This window comes from Saccopteryx leptura, chromosome 4 (assembly GCF_036850995.1).
Source record: "Saccopteryx leptura isolate mSacLep1 chromosome 4, mSacLep1_pri_phased_curated, whole genome shotgun sequence".
In the NCBI taxonomy this organism is placed as follows: domain Eukaryota; kingdom Metazoa; phylum Chordata; class Mammalia; order Chiroptera; family Emballonuridae; genus Saccopteryx; species Saccopteryx leptura.
Genome location: NC_089506.1, coordinates 135,734,533 through 135,754,006, shown reverse-complemented (window position 1 = coordinate 135,754,006; position 19,474 = coordinate 135,734,533). Strand labels below are relative to the sequence as shown.

The 19,474-nt window shown below is 40.5% G+C and overlaps 1 protein-coding gene across 5 annotated transcripts in view; it reads right to left on the bottom strand.

The window, feature by feature from the left end:
- Positions 1-19,474, bottom strand: part of RASGRF2 (Ras protein specific guanine nucleotide releasing factor 2) — a 267,895-nt gene that overhangs the window by 87,644 nt on the left and 160,777 nt on the right. The window contains exons 13-16 of one of the 5 annotated variants that reach the window (XM_066381760.1): positions 17,722-17,804; positions 10,536-10,784; positions 9,485-9,873; positions 1,508-1,636 (exon numbers count right to left, since the gene is read on the bottom strand). In XM_066381760.1, coding sequence (XP_066237857.1) covers positions 1,508-1,636; positions 9,485-9,873; positions 10,536-10,784; positions 17,722-17,804 — 850 coding nt within the window. The remainder of the gene's footprint in view (positions 1-1,507; positions 1,637-9,484; positions 9,874-10,535; positions 10,785-17,721; positions 17,805-19,474) is intronic. The other 4 variants (XM_066381761.1, XM_066381762.1, XM_066381763.1 and 1 more) reach the window with 4 other exon arrangements.

Sequence of the window (19,474 nt, the reverse complement as noted above, 5' to 3'; positions counted from 1 at the left end):
AGCACAGAACAAGCTCTACCCTCTCCTTCAGCATAGCCTCAAAGCGTCTGTGGAACAGCACGGCAAGCAGTCAGACAGAGAGGCAAAATTTCAAGTATGCAGTGATAAAATGTGTGTTACTGTTCCCATTTGGGTCCCCCATATTATTATAGACTTCAGAAGCCTTCTTACACTCCTATGTCTCTATGATTTAGTCATATCAAGGAAGAAAGAGAAGACTTAGTTAATCCACAAACAAGATGTGATTTCCCCAAAAATGTTTTTATAAATTAAAATTTTTTAATATGAATATAAACGTATGAAAGAGAACCCTAATAGTAGTAACCTAGTGCACAGGTTTTAACTCTTGCCTTGGTCGAGCTTTCCTTCCATGGGCTTTGGCTCCTAACTCTTCGAAATTATGATGAACTCAAGGGAGTGTGTCCCATGAGCAATGGTTAAAAAGGTTGCCAAGGTCTGGAACGACCAAAACTCTAAAAATGGTAAAGAGACTTGGCAAACTCTATAGTAGTTTTATGACAAGCCAGGAAAGTCTAGTTTGTCACTTTCATTTACCATAGTTGACCAGCAGCCTGAAATCAGTCTGCTCCATCAGAGCAAATGAGACAACAGCCTGACCCAGGCTAGCATCTCTTGGAGCTGATGGCAATGACAACAGCTTCCACCACGTGGCAAAGGCTATAAATGAAATTACTGTTTGGAGCCACGCACTGTACTCTATCTTTTGCTAAATTGCCCTACTTGAAGCACAAGTGTTGAAGCCAAAAACATGTCTTTACATTTTGCTTCAGTTACTTGGGGTGAATCTGGTTTCATAATTGTACACTTCTCCCTTTCAACTTGAAATAATTGGCTGGAGGAGAGAGAAAAAGGGAACATTTCAAAAACAACTGTTATTTGGATATATTTATTTGAAGAATGGGGAAAATGAGAGAAAAGATTTCTACCTTCTGTTCTGATAGTTTCTCCTCCAGTTAGAGGACTTTGGCATGTTCCAAAGATGAATGAATGGGTAACACTTTATAATTTTCATAACTATAGAAAATATACTGGTTCCTGCCACTAGCAGTGAAAACTAGGGTCACATGCAGCTGCACCTTATTTTTAGATGAAATAGTGTTCTTACTAAGCTTAAATCGTGGTGTCCTAGATGAGCCTATTTAATAGAGATTCAGGGTGTGGTATCAGAATCTGGGAACATTTTGGTAAAATAAGCTTCTGAGATTCTTGTTTTAAACTGAGATTCTTCACCTAGCAATTGGTTAGCACAGGACTTTTGATTTACATCACCCCACACAATGTGCAATGCAATAATGGGGTTATATAAATATCAATGATACTAATGGCATGTTCTCTAACCATTCACTTTTCCACTACTTAGTCAAACAAGGACTTCTCATTTGCTTCTAATTTTCACAAGTGAGACAGTAATAAGGCAAACAAACGATTCAGCAGCTAGAAATCATCTTTCATTTCTTTATTTTGGAGTCCCCTTCTAAACACTCACCTCCAGGCTGACGATAGCGAAGGTGCCGAGGAGTAGAGGGTGACCTGCAAGGTGACAGCTCTGTGACGTCTGCTGCAGGAGAGCTTTCTACTCCTGCTCTGTCCATGGGTGCAGACTCTAGGACTGCTGCTTTAAAACATCGTAAATTTTAACATGCAGACCATGAATTCAAAAGCTTGTTGTCAGTATCATGCAATGGAAACACAGAAGTTTATCATGGATAATAAGCACTTCATACTAGTCTACATTTTTAGAATGGAGTAATATGAAATTGAGTCATTCCTCCTGGCAGCATGTTAATGACACTAAATCTAAATGTAGATCTTTTCTGCCCAGGTCTTGCTGACCCTGCTGAGCCTGGCTGACTCTACATAGCCTCATCTGTCCAACACAAAAGCAGATGTTAAAAACAACAGGGGTTTGGTCTCCTGCTCTCTAGAATGTTTCTGCCTTCTTGGAGTTGGGCAAGAGGGACTCGTTCACCATTTAAGTCAGACTGGGATCAAGATTGGATCTTCACTAATTCTTTGTTTGGGTTGCCCTGTTAAAGCTGACTAAGGTTTGCATCTCTACCAATGTTGCCTCCCAAAAAGTTCCTGGGAACTCCTAAGGATCTTGAGCTGCACTGTCAGGATGGTAGCACTAGCCAAACATGGTTACACAAATCTAAATGAAAATTAACTAGAGTTAAGCGAGCAGCTCAGGTCCTCACTTGCATTAGCCACATTTCAAGTGCTCGGTAGCCATATGTAGCTAGTGGTTACACATTCTGGACAGCACAGATATAGAGCGTTCGTTTCCATCCTCCCAGAAAGTTCTTACTGGACTGCTCTGACCCAGAGCTACAGATCAGCAGGAAGAAAGAGGGAATTTTTACAATGAACAGTTGAGAGGCTGTATGGCCAGTAGTTATGGCCGTCATGGCCATTCACACGCAGGTTCCCCTTAAATTCGAGCAAACAGTAAAGAAACAGTGGAGCCAAAAACTGATGGGCCATTCCTTTATTACAGTCTCACACCAGCAGACAAGCAAACACACAGGACTCCCAAAGCCACTGACACATTCTCCGGTTCCACAACCAGGAGAATCTTCTCTGGTTTCTCCTAGAATCAAAGGCCCCACCAGTCTCAGTAGGGCTCCCAAAGCCCCTCAGCTCTGGTTCCCCATCTGCACACCTTGTCTTTCCCTGCCAGCATGGCTTCTTCTCCAGCACTCTGCATTCCCTCTGCTCTCACTCTGCCGACATGGCTTCTTCTCCAGCACTCTGCATTCCCTCTGCTCTCACTCTGCCAGCATGGCTTCTTCTCCAGCACTCTGCATTCCCTCTGCTCTCACTCTGCCGACATGGCTTCTTCTCCAGCACTCTGCATTCCCTCTGCTCTCACTCTGCCGACATGGCTTCTTCTCCAGCACTCTGCATTCCCTCTGCTCTCACTCTGCCGACATGGCTTCTTCTCCAGCACTCTGCATTCCCTCTGCTCTCACTCTGCCGACATGGCTTCTTATCCAGCACTCTGCATTCCCTCTGCTCTCACTCTGCCGACATGGCTTCTTCTCCAGCACTCTGCATTCCCTCTGCTCTCACTCTGCAAACATGGCTTCTCTTTCTTTTCAAAACTTTCTGGCACAAAAACCTCTCCTCCAGCAAACATTAGCAAAACAATGGCCTTCCCAAGCAGGAAGGTAATTTTCAATTTCACAGATCATGTATACCTGGCACTGTCCAGCCCCCAATGCAAACTATAAGAGAGCAAACATAAAATCATATTTTACAAACTTATTTGACCAACAGAGGCTTTAAGATAATTTGAACCTCTTCATCTCATGAATAAAAGACACACTTAGGCTATTACTTATGTAATATTCCATCTGGCTTATTAACCAGGCAAAACTACAACTTTGTGTATGTTCTTTCAAGAAAAAAAGAATACTACAAAAATTTCATAAGTTTCCAACAATTCTTCCATTTTTTTCCCTTTGGCTTTTCATTAATCAATAAAAGCTGTGTGACCTCCTGTCACATTACCCCTGTCAGCAGAAATACTCTCAACTTTCTTTGCCATTCCATTCAATATTTCAACCATAAATTTTATAAAAATTCCTAATGACTTTACCCAAAGCCACTTTTACACTTGCATGTGATTTACTCCCTTAGAAATACAGCCACAATTTTGCCTTTTTTGAAACACAAAAATGCCAGGGAAGAGAAATGTTTAGACTCTTTCTTTGAATGACTTAATTACAGCAAAGCTGGCAACGATGCAGGATGAAGACCAAAAAAATCAGCGCTTAGCTGTTAGTTTTATTATTTTCTAAATAACTCCCTCAAAATTCAGTAACGAAAGGCATCTGCTCTGCAAGAACCAAGAACAAGCAGAATATCAAATATATGTCCTTGTTCTGATCCAACCATTCATTTCTCTGAGGCAAATGAGAAAATCATTTAGTCAGCAATTACATTGAACCCAAAAACTTTCCAGCGAGAGAGCTGGACAGGCCCTGAATGGCCCCTGAAAGAACAGGGAAGCTAAGAATAACACTCTCAGCAAACAACACCTACTAAGAGAAGAAACCATGCCAGCATGGCGTGGCGAAGAAGCATTTCCTTCTGGCTTCACTTTTAATCAAGTTCCATGCAAACAGCTTTGCCTGCAGGACAAGTGGGCAGATGTGGGTTCAAAACAAATGCTAAAATTGGGAGCACTTTCAGCCCACAGGCAGGCAATTTTCAAACCAAGAACACAGGCACAGACACCAGTGATGCGGGCTGTGCAGCAATACTTGGAGTAGGTGGCACAGCTGAGGCCCAAGGGAATGCTGACTGGGTAAGGGACCCCAGTGAAGTGAGGCGCCTGCCTCAGGGCTCTCCTTTCCAGCCTGCCATTGCTGTGATATTTACTGAGATTCCACTGGGTGCTATCTGGCCGGGTGTTGGGCTGACACCTGTGCGTGTCAGAACACTGCAGGGAAGAAGTAGGACTGCCTGGCGGCCTGAAGGAGGATGCACACAGATGTTGGCTAAGCCTGGAACAGATAGAAGGACTGGGTTTGGGGGAAAATCAATGGCATTACCTTTTCCTTCAGAAGTTCACAGTCTCACTCATTTTTAGGGATACTTCCTATTTCTCTTCTTTCCCTTCTTGTCATTTTAAGTTCTCTTGCCAGGAATTATTGCAAGGGTGGCATTATAACTGCAATGACAATAAAACTGGACAAAGGTCACTAGCAGTTTTCAAAAAGCACACCCTGAAACTGCCCAGCTAGGCAGCGAAGAGAGACCCCTGGCCTCAATATTGACCTCATGGGTGAAGTTGGCATTGTGCAATGAGGTTGTGTGCAGTTGTATCCTGAAGTGAAAAGCAGAAATGTGTAAACTGTTGGCACAGAATTCTTATTCAAGTATGCCAACTGTTTAAAGTGTTAACATTATGCAAAGCACAAGCAAACATCTTTCAAATTAAAGACAGATCAACAGCTTCCTTTTCTTCATCCGTTCCGATTTTCACAGCAGCATACTTGGCTTCTACAGACCTAGCATGCACACATGCAAACACTCTGAACTTGTCAGACTGATGCTTAAGTGTTTCATCCTCAACTTTCCTAGACTATTTATGACCAAGATTAACCATATGCCAATACAAAATAAAATAAAAACTAAGTCTATAATGCTTTTGTTTCAGTATTCAGAAAAATGTCCAAGAGCTCCCTAACCCCCAGTATTAATTCTAAGCTTCCTACTAACAGTGTTTCCTTGACAAGGATGCACAGGATAAATTGTTCTCAAGTCTCAGTAGCCAAAAACGATGTGCCTGAGTACCAACCCATCTTAGGTTTCAATGAGAATTGTGTAATTGATTACTCTCAGAACCAAAATCGGGACAACTCTGGGAAACGCAGAGGACCACACAGTACTCTCTTGTTCACTAACCACGCCCTCGGCCTCCCACACCTACTCTTCATTGCCTGAGTTCCTTGTCTATTTTATTTTTAATCCAGTTGTACCATGTGCCTGTTTGAATGACCACCTTATATATTTTTAAGAACAAGGTGGGAAGCTAATACACTAAAAGCAACCAGAAGACAGCCACAAAAAAGTGGGAAAACAAAGATACAAAGAAGTGGCCAAGAACAAAGTACTTAATGAAAGTGCTGAGAGGGCAGATGGTAAAAATGATAAATGGGGGTGCATTAGTGGTGGGCAGAGATGCTGACATCTCTGGAGTGGAGGCTGGACCCAAGCACTTTATCCAAGACACCATCTTGGACTGCCCGGTCACCCCGAGTGAGGGGAGGTCTGCCTTTAGCCATGACCTGGCACAGCAAAATGACACGTCTAACCCATGAGCCTTGTGCATAAACTAACCCTTCAAAATCGAACCACAAATCATTTGTTTTAAGGAAATCCAGTGAAAAAGAGAGGCATTAAACCTTCAACTTTAGCTATTTCTCTAAAGTGAGAGAGAACCTAGTATTTTCCCACACTGTTGTTCATGGGCTTGCTCCATCTGAGGGCCCTGGTCATAAATGATCAACACGACCACATGACAAGCTCTCTAGTCACCACTAGCTATGTCCACAGTGATCCCACCTCTGCCCAGCATCTGCACTGACAAGTCTCTGCACCCTTTGCCAATGTCCTTCCCTGAGAACTTGACCGAGTTCTTTCTCATTTATCTTGGTTGTTCCAAGTTTAATTTGCTCTGTGGGAAAAAACTACCGATTGCTATGAATAACCACACCTCCATCCTAGACAGTTGGCCAAGAAGTCTTGGGGATATGACATTTGATCATCACTGCACACTCCAGGCTTGGGCTTTGAAAACCAGAACTAGGGAAATCAGTGACTAATGTGAAAAAAATAAAAATCTGTGTGTAACTAGTTAAAGTAAAAAAATTAATTATGATAGGCAATGGGCAGCTTGATTGAGGATCTCTAGAACTATGACACATATTTAGACTGAAATGCAAAAAGAAATAGATTTTCCCTTTGCTTCTCTGTTAAAGAAAAAATAAATATCCATACTACTAGGCCTTGGGCAAATCATAGTAAAATCTCTTGGAAATTACAAAAAAAGAAGACAAATTCTCACTACACAACCATTAGGATGGACACTACCAGCAGAACATAAAATAATAGTGTAGCAAAGATTCAGAGAAATTGGAACCCTGTGCACTATTTGTGGGAATGTAAAATGGTGCAGCCACTATGGAAAAAATATGGAGATTCCTCAGAAAACTAAAACTTGAATTACCATATGATTCAGCAATCTCATTTCTGGGTATATACCCAAAGGAACTGAAAGCAGGTCTCAAAGATATATTTGCACTCCCTTATTTACTGCAGCATTATTCACAAGAGGCACAAGATGGAAACGATCCAAACGCTTGTCAGATGAGAAACAGGTAAAAAAAAATATGGAATGTGTGTATATGTAATGAAGTATTGCTCATTCTTAAAGGGAACTTCTGGTACATGCTACAACATGAATGAACCTTGAGACATTATGCTAAGTGTAATAAGCCAGCCACAAAAAGACAAATACTGTATGATTCCACTTACATGAGGAATCTAAAGGAGTCAAACTCTACAGACAGAAAGCAGATGGTGGCTGCCAAGGGTTGGGAGGGAGAGAGAAACACAGAGCCGTTCAATGGGCATAGTTTCAGTTTTTCAAGATGAAGTTCTAGAGATTAGTTGTGCAAGAGTGTGACTATACTTAACAATACTGAATTATACACTTAAGATGGTAAAGAATAAGAAGGAAAAGGAGAAGAATGATATTGTAGGAGAGTTGTTTTGAAAGTTTCCTCAATACTAGAAAGCCTAGGAAGACTAGTGACAAGGTCTGCTCTGCAGGGCTGCACATGGCAACAAAACTAGACAAAAGCTGTCCCTTCAGAAGCAATGATGTCTCCTGCTCTCAGAAATGGCTTTCACCACTGGAGGCTGACACTAGCCCTTTGCTCATTATGTTCACCCTTCTCCAACCACTTATCTATTCAGGTCAATGACCATCCTGATTCTGCTCAAGCAGACATGATCTCCTGAGTTTTTCACCCTGTAGAGCACTCTGTCTATACCTCTTGTACCACCTGACCTTCTAGTTATGTGGTATCTATCTTCTCTACATAACTAGAGTATTAGGGTCCAGGGCACAGTTTTATTTATCGTTTTGGACACTGTAGCACAGCACTTGCACAGGAAGGTGAAGCAATGAGTCTTGAACAGACCTATTGTGTTCTCATTCCAGCCCCAGGGCCAAACCAAAGCCTCAGAGCTACACTCACATAACTCACATGCTTATTTCTAAAGCTCTCTGAACTCAAAATGAGAATCTAGACATCTTCAGATTTCTCCTCCTCTAGTTGCTGTAATCCAATAAAGGAGTGAAAAACACTTCCCATATTCTGGAAAATTCCTGTACTTCTCAGGGCACCCCGCCCCAGAGGGAGGACTGAGATAAGCCCCCTGTCATTCTGTGCGGGGAGATGTGCAGGCACTGGCGCGGGGTCCAATCCCAGACGTACTTGTCAGCTTGTGCGCTGCCTCATTATTCCCAAGAATCCATCATGATTCTGCTGAAACTTGTTCTAATGACTTTTTAATTATCTTCCTCCTTTCCTCCTCCTTAGTTGCTAACTTGTCAATTTAAAGAATTTCTTGTTTAAACGGGTGCCACTTTTGATGATGACAACCATTCCAGTTAAAATTCCATTAAGTACTTCACTTAGAAAGTTTATTTAAATGACATGAGCTAGAAAGTACATAGAAGCTTCAAGCAGGTAGAAAAGCAGTGGTCTCTGCTTCCATCTTGGGTGATTTCCCTTGAAATGCGGACACTGATTAATTGCAAAAATAAAGCTGTTTGCTAATTTGGCTGTGAAATCTTTTTCATTTATATCGCAGAAACAATAGATTATAAAAGCAACTAGGATCACCTTCTCCAACACCTACCTTCATTATACCAAGCTGAGGAAGGAAAGGTGATGTGCCACAGGACCCTTGATTAGTTCACTGAGAGTTCTGCTTGATTCATTCATGTAACAAAATGTTACTACCTGTCAGGCACTGGCCAAGGCACTGAGCACACAGAGGTGAACAAAATAGATAAGGTTGCTAATCTCATGGAGATTATACGAGGAAAGACTGTTTAGACAGAGGGAAGAATCATGGGCAGCAATAATTGAGGTGTTTCCTAGAACAAAAAGAAAATCAATGTGCCTATGGCTTAGCAGATGAGGGAGAATGGCAGGAGCGGGGTTGAGAGGGAAACAGCATGCAAGTCTCACGGAGTCTGAAAGCCTTGGCAGAGAGAATGTACTCTAATCTAACTGCTATAGGAAGACATTAGAGAATCTAATCAGGAAAATAAATCATAATCCACCTTTTTAAAAACCATTTTGGCTGTCATGAACAATAAACACTGTCTCAGATTTGATTTTTTAGCCCTATATCTCCATTGTAATATGGAGCATTTGTTGCCTTGGCAACTGAATGGAAGGAGCCATCTTAATGCTACCAGGCCAGATCATCCTCCGCAGGGAAGGCTGGAAGCAGTGAGGTGCTCAAGGCAGACACTGCACAGGAGAAGGCTCCAAGGGCCTAGCTGATGAATGAGGGTGCACACAACCTACCTCTATGCAGAGTATCATGCTAGGTTGGCTCTTTAACCAACCAGCCTTAATTGTATTCCATGAAGAACCTTCCAGTAATACCATTCAGATAATGCTATTCTTCCACAAACAACTGACTGCAATTAGCCTTTACTATAGAGGACATTAAGAGAGCTGACCTTGACCTCTTTTCCATAAAAGCTAGAGGGAACTACAGAAATTTTCTTGTATACAAAAAAATTGTATACATTCTACTTTCTACACAGAGGTAGAAAAGTCTAAAGAGAGGGAATTAGGGTTCCAGAAGGAATGGTGGGGAAGCAGGTGGCCAGCAAACACGGGGCGTGGCAGCTGGATAATACCTCTTTGAATACTTCGCTTCAGCTTGTTACACAGATCCACGCGGGGGTTATCTACATGCTCCTCTACAGATCCCGGGCTTTGCTCTGGAGAAGAAAGGCTTCTGCTAAGATCCAACGGTACTTTACCAGTGTGCGGGGGCGGGGACGCGGCAGGGCTGTGGGTGACGGGAGGGCTGCTGGCGGCTGAGGCTGTGGACAGGTCCAACGCTCCTATCCTTGAGTTCAAGGGAGAAGTCAGGGACAGCTTTCTGGCCCTCACTGGGGAGGACGTTCTGGACACAGCTAAGGGTGGCGGGGAAGAGAGTTTGCGACACAGGCGTGGGGATTTGCCATCCACCAAATGTTCACCTCTGTTGTTCTGGCTGGTAGCAAAAAACAATTCCAGTGACCTAAAAATAGAGCAAAAGCTGTTAGATTGTAGGCAAGTGAAAATGATTCCTCTGATGTCACTCAAGAACATGCTCCCTACATTAAAAGGCCACAATATCATCACTCTGCTGTGGCTGGTGTTCTTTCATTTCAATGCTACCTGTATTCCGTGCACTTGCCAAAGGCACAGACACTTTCTAGGCTCTAGGCCATGCCTAACCCCTTGCTCTTAAACTGTGGTTCAAACGCCAGTAGCATTGGTATCTCAGAGCAGCCTGTGAGAGATGCAGGGCTCAGGCTCCACTGCAGACCTATTGAATCAGAGCTTGCAATTTCTCAAGACCCCTAGGTGTGTCTTATGCATATTAAAGTTTGGAAAGCACAACTGTAAAAAAAAAAAAGTAGAAAAGCCTCAAATAATGGAGTTAGCTTCCAAATAATCACAGAGCAAGCAAAGGCCACTTGGGGACTTCAGCATTCTCAACCACCTCTCTCAGGAACTACCTGTGACCTCTACTCACCCCTTCCATGGGGGGGGGGCAGTGTCAGTGGCATACTAAGTTCAAAGGCAAGGAATATCCTCAGAGCAGCTCTGCAGAGCTGGGATGCTCATCTGCCGGAGACCCAGGGATCAGGAGGACTGTCATGAGACACTGTCATGAGAGGCAAATCCCAAGCCTACCTGACTGGGATGGAGGTAAAAGGCCTCTTGTATATGTCAGAAAGCTTTGCCAGCACCATAGCTGCTGTGGTGAAAATACGATAGGTGTGCAGAAAGGTGTTAAGGAAATCGATACTAAGAAACCGCAGGTCTGTGAGCCGTTCCAGCAGGCGCTCCACGCTGGCATAGCGGATCTGGGGCACTTTGCAGGAGTTGAGTGTTTTACTGAAACAAATGTCGGTGTCGTCTTTATGAAGACGGGCATCAGACCTACACACAAAGCAGGGATATTGAGTACAAACCCAGGACACAGCTTCCTCTCTACCATCGAGTATTTATGTACTGGTAAAGATACACTTGTATACGGGCCTCCCATTGCATTTGATAAAAGATGTTGATACAACACAACAGGCAGGTCTATAAAAACATCACACATGCATTAGAATTTAGGGAGGTCAGAACTGTTAATGGAAAAGGTAGTAACTCATTTCATTTTGTGGATTCCTTCTGTAGAGGAGAAGAAATAATTTTCCCTCTACCCCTATGAGTTTTGGGCTGAAACACCCACCTGTAATAATAGATATTAGCAAGAGAAAAACAATTTTATTAACAAGGATACTTCATGGAAACATGGGAGATACTCAGAGAGTAATACTATATGTTTGCACCTTAAGACGTACTTTTCCCCCAAAAAAGTGGAGGGGAAAATGCCCGTGCATCTTATGGAGCAAAAAATACGGTATTTTATTAAATACTTTAACACAACATTTGGTTCAGAATATTTTTTTTCTTATTTTCCTCCTTAAAACCCTAGGTATGTCTTATGGTCAGGTGCATCTTATGGAGCGAAAAATACATTAAGTAACTTCCCCAGGTGGCTTAGATTCTAGATTAAATACCATCTGAATGACAGCCTCTTAAGGGAGAGAAATTATTTTTAGGAAAAATGAATGAATCTTCAGGCCCTGGCCAGTTGGCTCAGTGATAGACTGTTGGCCTGGCGTGTGGAAGTCCTGGGTTTGATTCCCGGTTAGGGCACACAGGAGAAGCGCCCATCTGCTTCTCCACCCTTCCCATTCTCCTTTCTCTCTATCTCTCTCTTTCCCTCCCACAGCCAAGGCTCCATTGGAGCAAAGTTGGCCCAGGTGCTGAGGATGGCTCCATGGCCTCTGCCTCAGGCGCTAGAATGGCTTCACTTGCAACAGAGCATTGCCCCCTGGTGGGCATGCTGGGTGGATCCCAGTCAGGCGCATGTGGGAGTCTGTCTCTCTGCCTCCCTGCTTTTCACTTCAGAAAAATAAAAAAATAAAAAAAAAAGAATGGATCTTCAGAAGAATAGATGGGAGATAAAATAGTGTGTCTGGGGGTGGTGCAATGTCTAGTCTCCTCTCCTGTAATAACAGTCAATCCTCCTAGTTAATGAAACTTCTCAGGAAGAAATTTATGATAATTAATTTCTTTGGAGGATGTGTCTTTACACATAAGGGGAGTTTAGAGAAAGTTTTTCCATGCATTTGCTGTTTTTCAAGTTCCTACCATTCAAAATAATCAATATAACAAAGTGGCATATTTTGGGGTAGCATTATCTCCTACCCTTCCCTTCTCTCTCTAGTTTCATCATGTTTTATTAGAAAAATTAGGCCAAAAGCCCTACTTAAGAGGGGCTAGGCTTATGCCCTTAAATTAAAATGTCAAAAATGGTCACAAAAAGTAATGGATGACATTCTGCACAGAGGCGTTGGGGTGGGGAGAGGCAGATATCACTGTTACACCTGTGGTTATTTCTTCTTACTCCTAAGTTTGGGCACTTGTGCTTCCCCATTTCTGCTAGACTAGGCTGACTAATACATTATACTATAAGGCATTTTTTCCTCTAGAACTGGCTCTGTATCAATTCTACTGTTTTTCTATATTTTGATTTATTACTGTCTGTTCTTATCTTAATTATTTCCTTCTTACACTTTCCTTACAATTTATTTAGTCATTTTTTTCTAACATCTTGAGTTGAATGCTTAATTCATTCCATTCTTTCTGGCTCATCAACGTATTCAAAGCTATCCATTTTATGAGTACAGTTTAATCTATAAGTTGTGTAAAATGCTTTGTTTTCATTATGTTTTAAATATTCCGCAGCATTAAAAATGTTTTCTTTTTGCCCTGGCCGGTTGGCTCAGCGGTAGAGCGTCGGCCTAGCGTGCAGAAGACCCGGGTTCGATTCCCAGCCAGGGCACACAGGAGAAGCGCCCATTTGCTTCTCCACCCCTCCGCCGCGCTTTCCTCTCTGTCTCTCTCTTCCCCTCCCGCAGCCAAGGCTCCACTGGAGCAAAGATGGCCCGGGCGCTGGGGATGGCTCTGTGGCCTCTGCCTCAGGCGCTAGAGTGGCTCTGGTCGCAACATGGCGACGCCCAGGATGGGCAGAGCATCGCCCCCTGGTGGGCAGAGTGTTGCCCCATGGTGGGCGTGCCGAGTGGATCCCGGTCGGGCGCATGCGGGAGTCTGTCTGACTGTCTCTCCCTGTTTCCAGCTTCAGAAAAAATGAAAAAAAAAATGTTCTTTTTTTAAAAAATAAAAGTAAAACGGGCAAAGGGAGTCAGTTGTGTGGTGATGGGTAGTAACTAGACTTATGGTGGTGATCACTTTATAGTGTAGACAAATATAAAATTATAATGTACACTTGAAATAAATATAATGAAAATACCAATTTTACCTCAATAAAAAAGGTAATGGGTGAAACATAGGCCATGAACCCTTCTATTGTAGAAACTGCTGCAGTGCTCTGCTTTTCCTCAGTCTATAAAACCACCCACCTGCTCCTCAACCCGAATGGACTGATCAATGGAAGCCGAGCTGCCTCTCCCGGTGGGCAAGCCAACTGAGGAGACAAGTCACGTGGCAGCACTCAAGACCCGTCACGCGCAAAGCCCGCAGCCAGTGCTGTGCGTTCGTAAAGGGGAAAAAGAGGCCAGTGGAGAAACAAAGTCTGTAACAAGAAACACTTAGAAGCAGAGGGTGAATCCAAGTGGGGCTCAGAGGAACGCTCACCTTCTCTGGGATTGCTCTGAGCCTTCACATTCCCTCTGAGAGCCTTGGGTGCCCTTCACTGCAGCATCTCAGAATAGATGATCAATGAAACCCTGGATTTCACCACTTGATTATATGATATGCTCCAGGGCCAGTGATGTTCAGTGAGGCAACTGCTTGCTAAGGATCAGTTGGCTTATTGTGAATGACCTTAATTATCCCTTTCAGCACATGGAGGGGTTTCAAATTATTATTTATTTTCTTTTGGATGAAAAGGAATAAAAAGTTTTCTTAGCTTGCTCTTGGAACCTTCCCACCCCAAAGTATGCTCAGTGCAAGTGGAAGTATTTCATTTACCTGCCTGAAAGGGAATTTTAAATGAGCTGCTAGCCCCTGAGAAGAAATCAACTGTGGGTGGGCTACTAGTTTAAGTCTCATTACTGATCTCAAAAATGCACAACCATGTCCTTTGAGAGTCTTAAAAATTGCGTGGCTCTTTTTTCCACTATGTGACCATCAACAAACTGTATTTTCTGGGTCTTTAAAATTTTTTTTATTGATTTTAGACAGAGAGTAAGTGAGAGAGAGAGAGAGACAGGGAGACAGAAATATTGATCTGTTCCTGTAACATATGCCTGACCAGGAATCAAACCAGCAACCTCTGCACATCAGAATGATATTCCAACCAGCCAAGCTATCTGGGCAGAAATCTGGTCCTTAATTTTCTCATTTGAAAAAAGAACTTAGAAACTTTTTTTTTTCTATCTGAAGAAGGCCAACAGAGCTAATCACTTTTTCTCTTACCATTTCCCACCAAAATACTCTATTTTCTAGGAAAGTGAGATGAACTATTATTAAAAGAAAACAAGCCTCAACCTATATACATAAAATGTAAAACATCACTTAAAGGTATATTTTCACCTAATAAATGTTATTATTTTGCATTTTAATCACAGTTTGAGATTTGCATCTTTTGACTATAGTTACTTTAATCAAAATAATAGGAGGGAAAAAGTATGTTGCAGCCAACGTGAAATTAAAATAAAACTGACTAATTATACCAGTTCCTTCAAAATTGTGATTACATTTTCATTTTAAGTAAAGAAAAGAAATTAAATATTGTGAAATTATTTAATTTTCTTTTATTACATTGAACAAGGTCTTTATTTCCTAAGAGACTCTTAAAGAAAGACATGATGTATTACTTAAGCCTCTTATGATAACAACAAGACTATACTTTCAGGGATCATTTCTATAGTGTGTTTGATAACAACAATTCCTTTTTGTAAATACTTTAAAAAGCAATCTTAAAACATCAAAACTGATTATCATTAAGAAGTGTTACAAGGAAGCGAGTGCCTGCCCGGCCGGGCAGCTCAGTTGGCTACAACATCGTCCCAGCACGCCAAGGCTGTGGGTTCAATCCCTGGTCAGGACACATACAAGAACCGACCGATGAGCATAAATAAGTGAAATACAAAACTCTTTCTCTCCAATTTAAAAATATTTTAAAAATTAAAATAAAAAGAAGTGAGTGGCTGCAAAGTGTTGTCACATCAGTAACAAGACACAATTAAGCTAGGGTAACTTTTCTTTTAACTTGCAAAATGTCTTTTTTTTTTTTTTTAATGGTATACAGTCAAGGAGACACAGGGGAGGGAAAACATCAAATTTAGGGTAGAATAGCACCATGGAGGAAACTATCATTAGGAACAGAAATTCCTAAATCATCTTCTTTTCTATGATTGAGGACAACCAGGCTAAATGAGGTAGGAGAAAATATAAGAAAGAAATATATAAAACTCTGCCTTGGGCAGACATCTAGTTATAGTACAGATGGGCATTACAACTTGTGTGACTGGAACAGAAAATCCTTCAACTCGAGATATTGTTTCTGTCCTTACAGGGGAATGTTTCCTATTCATTCAAGTGTCACCTCAAGTACCAAAGGCAGAAAAGTCTTGATCTGTATGGGAGATAGTTGTACAAATGACATTGGACATGGATGCTCGTCAAACTGCTATTACAGGGAACATAAGATACATTTGGGTGCCAGCCATAACCGGTCAGGCACAAAACTAAAGTTTTTTTATCTGTATTAATTTTTAAAGTCAATAAAATATATGGAGTAGATATGCAAGTGCTCTGGGGTTTCAGAGCTTAGAACTTGGCTGCAATGTCCAACTCGCATATTCTCATTCTAAAGCAGTTTGGATTTTCATGGCTGTCTAATCTTCAAGAGAGTACTTTTTAAACAAATAAAAATAATACATTATATTGGGAAATATTAAAATAAGAGTCACATAGGTAGAAAATTAATAAGTAAACCTAACCCAACAGTACAAATTTTAAAACTAAGTTACAATTTGGAACTGTTGACTTAATATTCCACACTTGATTTTAATTTTAGCATCACACATTTTTAACTGGTTTAAAAAAGAATTATATTAAAATAAAAACCTAAAAAACAGAACACTAAAGAAATCTTTACCCCAGAGTTTTAAAAATAATCCTACCCTCAATATTTTTAAGTTTGACTAATAATTTAAAATACTATTATTCTCTCTCTCTCTCTCTCTCTCTCTCTCTTTTAGTCAAGTCTCCTTCTCCTTCTGTCACCATTTACCCTCTATTTACCCATTTCTACCTCTCTCCACCTCCCTTTCCCTCTGGTAATCATCACACTGTTGTCTGTGTCTGCAAGTTTTTGTGAGTTTTTTGTTATTTTTTGCTTAATCCTTCCACCTTTTTCACCCAGACTAAAATACCATCGTCCTGTGTTAATTTTTTCTATAGTAATTATGGTACTAGTATAATGTACTCTGCCTTCATGTAATGCAATAAAGTTTTAGAGTTGTACCATTGAAATGATGCTAATTATAGTAATACCCATATAGAGGAAAGTTGATGTTATTGCCTTAGCATAAACAGCTCATATCCCGAAAAAAATCCACATAAAAAGGCACAGAAAAAAAAAAATTTTTCTTAGTTTCATGTAAATTAAAAAAAAAAAAAAATATATATATATATATATATATATATAACAGACTTACTTTTATTTTATATATATATATATAAAATATGTATATATTTGTGATGGAGACAGAGACAGAAAAAGGGACAGACAGGAAGGGAGAGAGATGAGAAGCATCAAGTCTTCATTGCGGCACCTTAGTTGTTCATTGGTTGCTTTCTCATATGTGCCTTGACCGGGGCAGTTACAGCAGACTGAGTAACCCCTTGCTCAAGCCAGCGACCTTGGGCTCAAGCTGGTGAACCTTGCTCAAACCAGATGAGTCCACGCTCAAGCCAGAGACCTTGGGGTTTTGAACCTGGGTCCTCCACGTCCAATGCTCTATCCACTGTGCTACTGCCTGGTTAGGCATAACAGACCTACTTTTAAAAATACATTTTATTCGTAGAATTTGGAAAGCAAATAACCAAGAGAATGCAAGTAAGAAACAATTCAGTCAGCTTCAGAATGCTCCCCAAACAATTTCTGAATTTGGAAAGAAAATGACACATAGAGACAAAAGCATACTAACAGAGAGTTATGGCACATAACTGACATAGAAGTTACTGATATAACTTCTCATTTTAAATTATATTTTCCCTATTGAGTACTTTAAATTATAGGATTTGCTTTGTTAACAAGGCATACAGAGAGTGAGATGATAGCCCTGGGCAATAGCTTTTAGGACAAATTCATATATAGGCAGTGGGTAGGTGGTACCATGGAAAAGCCAGATGATTCATATTAAGTGTCTTCAAAATTTAAACATATTTCTACAACCAAATCTGACTAATAAGATTCACACCCACTGGGAAGACACCAAAAGCACCTGCCATACCTTAGTCTACCCTCTGATCTTGGACACATCTGGCTGTCACAACCTTTTATATCAAACTTGAAAATCTCCATAGGATTTTTTTTCATTTTTGTCTTGAGTGAAGGCATATGTAACAATGTGAAAAACATCTTTTCTATGCTGTAAGTCAACAAACTATAAATCTGAAAAACCATTTGATAGTTTTATTTATAATGGCATATCATGAATTATATTACTGTCAAGAAACATTCACAATATGAAGCAGAATGCTATTGAAGCAATATTTTATTCAGAGTTTTACATTCTCTACCAATTTGATCTGATTAAAATTCAAGGGAAAGTATTATAGCACTTACTTAATCATATGTGGCACAGTAACTTTGGAATTCTCTTCAAACACTATAGTCATTAAACCATTACACCGTATATTGTCCACACACTGTGAAATTGAAAAATCAAAAATTATAACCCACACAAAAACTAGGCAGATCATATATTCCCAAAATTGTTTAAAATCACAAAAAATTTAATCTTTCTTCTCTCTCTCTCTCTCTCATACACAGGCAGGTAAACATTATATACTGATAAACAGATTCAATGTCTAGATACCAAAGCTGTACATCTGACCGATACCTGAGTATAGATATAAGAACTATGTTTTCCTGCAATGTGTTTCCCATGGATCTGACCACACATCATATTATCACAATTCTCTGGCAGATATAATGTTATTTGAGAAGTTTATTGCCTTTTGACAGTGACTGCCTCTACTTCTTTAGAAGAAATTTGTCTTCTCTTTCATTAGTAAACTGTGTGCCTGTTTGTCAGCTATTTTTTTGCCAATTAATTCCCACATTTTACTAGTTTCTCTAGAAGTTTCTGTTAGCACCATGTTGGTTTGGTAATGATGCATTCTACAGTTTCTCCTGTTTCTGGCACACGTCAAACCCTGTTCATCTTTTTTTCTGTTCTTTCTAAAAGAAACACTCAGTAGCTTTTGCTAATTTCCTCTGCCTTCTTTATTTATAGCTATGCTTTTTCAATTTAAAATTTCTCTTTGCAATTAGAGTTAGAAAATGGTTTATTTTGAATTATAAACATTTCCTTTGAACAAAACAGAAAATAAAAAAATATTTAAACAATTTTAAAGTCAGAAATTACTTCTAGGCCCTGGCTGGGTCGAGTTCAGTTGGTTAGAGCATCATCCTAATACAATAAGGTTGCAGTTCGATCCCCAGTCAGGATACACACAAGAGTTAACCAATGAATGTGTAAATAAATGGAATGAACAAAATTGAAGTTTCTCTCTCTCTCTCTCTCCCTCCTTTCCTCTTTTATTCTAAAATCAATCAATCAATAAAAAAATTTTAATGAAGTTATTTCTAGTGACTAGGGCACCACAGGATGCTTTATTGACTGCAATTAAGTGGTGTGAAGAAGCTGATGCCAAGTGACTTCATGCAGGTCCTGAACTCAGGGTTTACCCTAAACCCTAACCTTAATGAAAAAGTGAATATGTGTATAAGAAATTCAGATCACTGGCATCACTTAACTATTTAGTCTACTTAGTATGTCAGCCATTTTCACACTTGTTTTCCCTTAAAAATGTGTTTCCTCATATGTTGTGCCATTATTTCAACCACCAGGTACAGAGGACCCCAACTCTGGAGTTAAAACGGAGTATTTTAAAGTCTCCTTCAATTCACTTCCTTAATCTAACAGCATCTGATAAAATGTAGGTCTTTGTTAAAGCAAAGTGATGTAACATGAACTTTTGAAAAGTGGGGGAACACCTGTATATAAATGTGTGCATGAATATTTATATTGGAAGGAGTGGTAAATATTCATGATAATATAAGCATGTATCTTGGCAGTGTTGGGAAGAAGAGTTTGCACCCTGGAAAAATGAATTAAGTTCATTCAGTGAAAAAATGCATGACAATAAGCAACGTGTCACATCTTTGAGGGCAACATTGAAGTTATGTGAGCTAAGGTAAACCTTGAAATAATTAGGATGACAAAAGCAGATTCCTGGGCCATGGGCATTCTAGTTGAGCAGCAATGACCGTGACTAGGGTGAGGGACTTGGAATATTTATGTCCCCGGTCA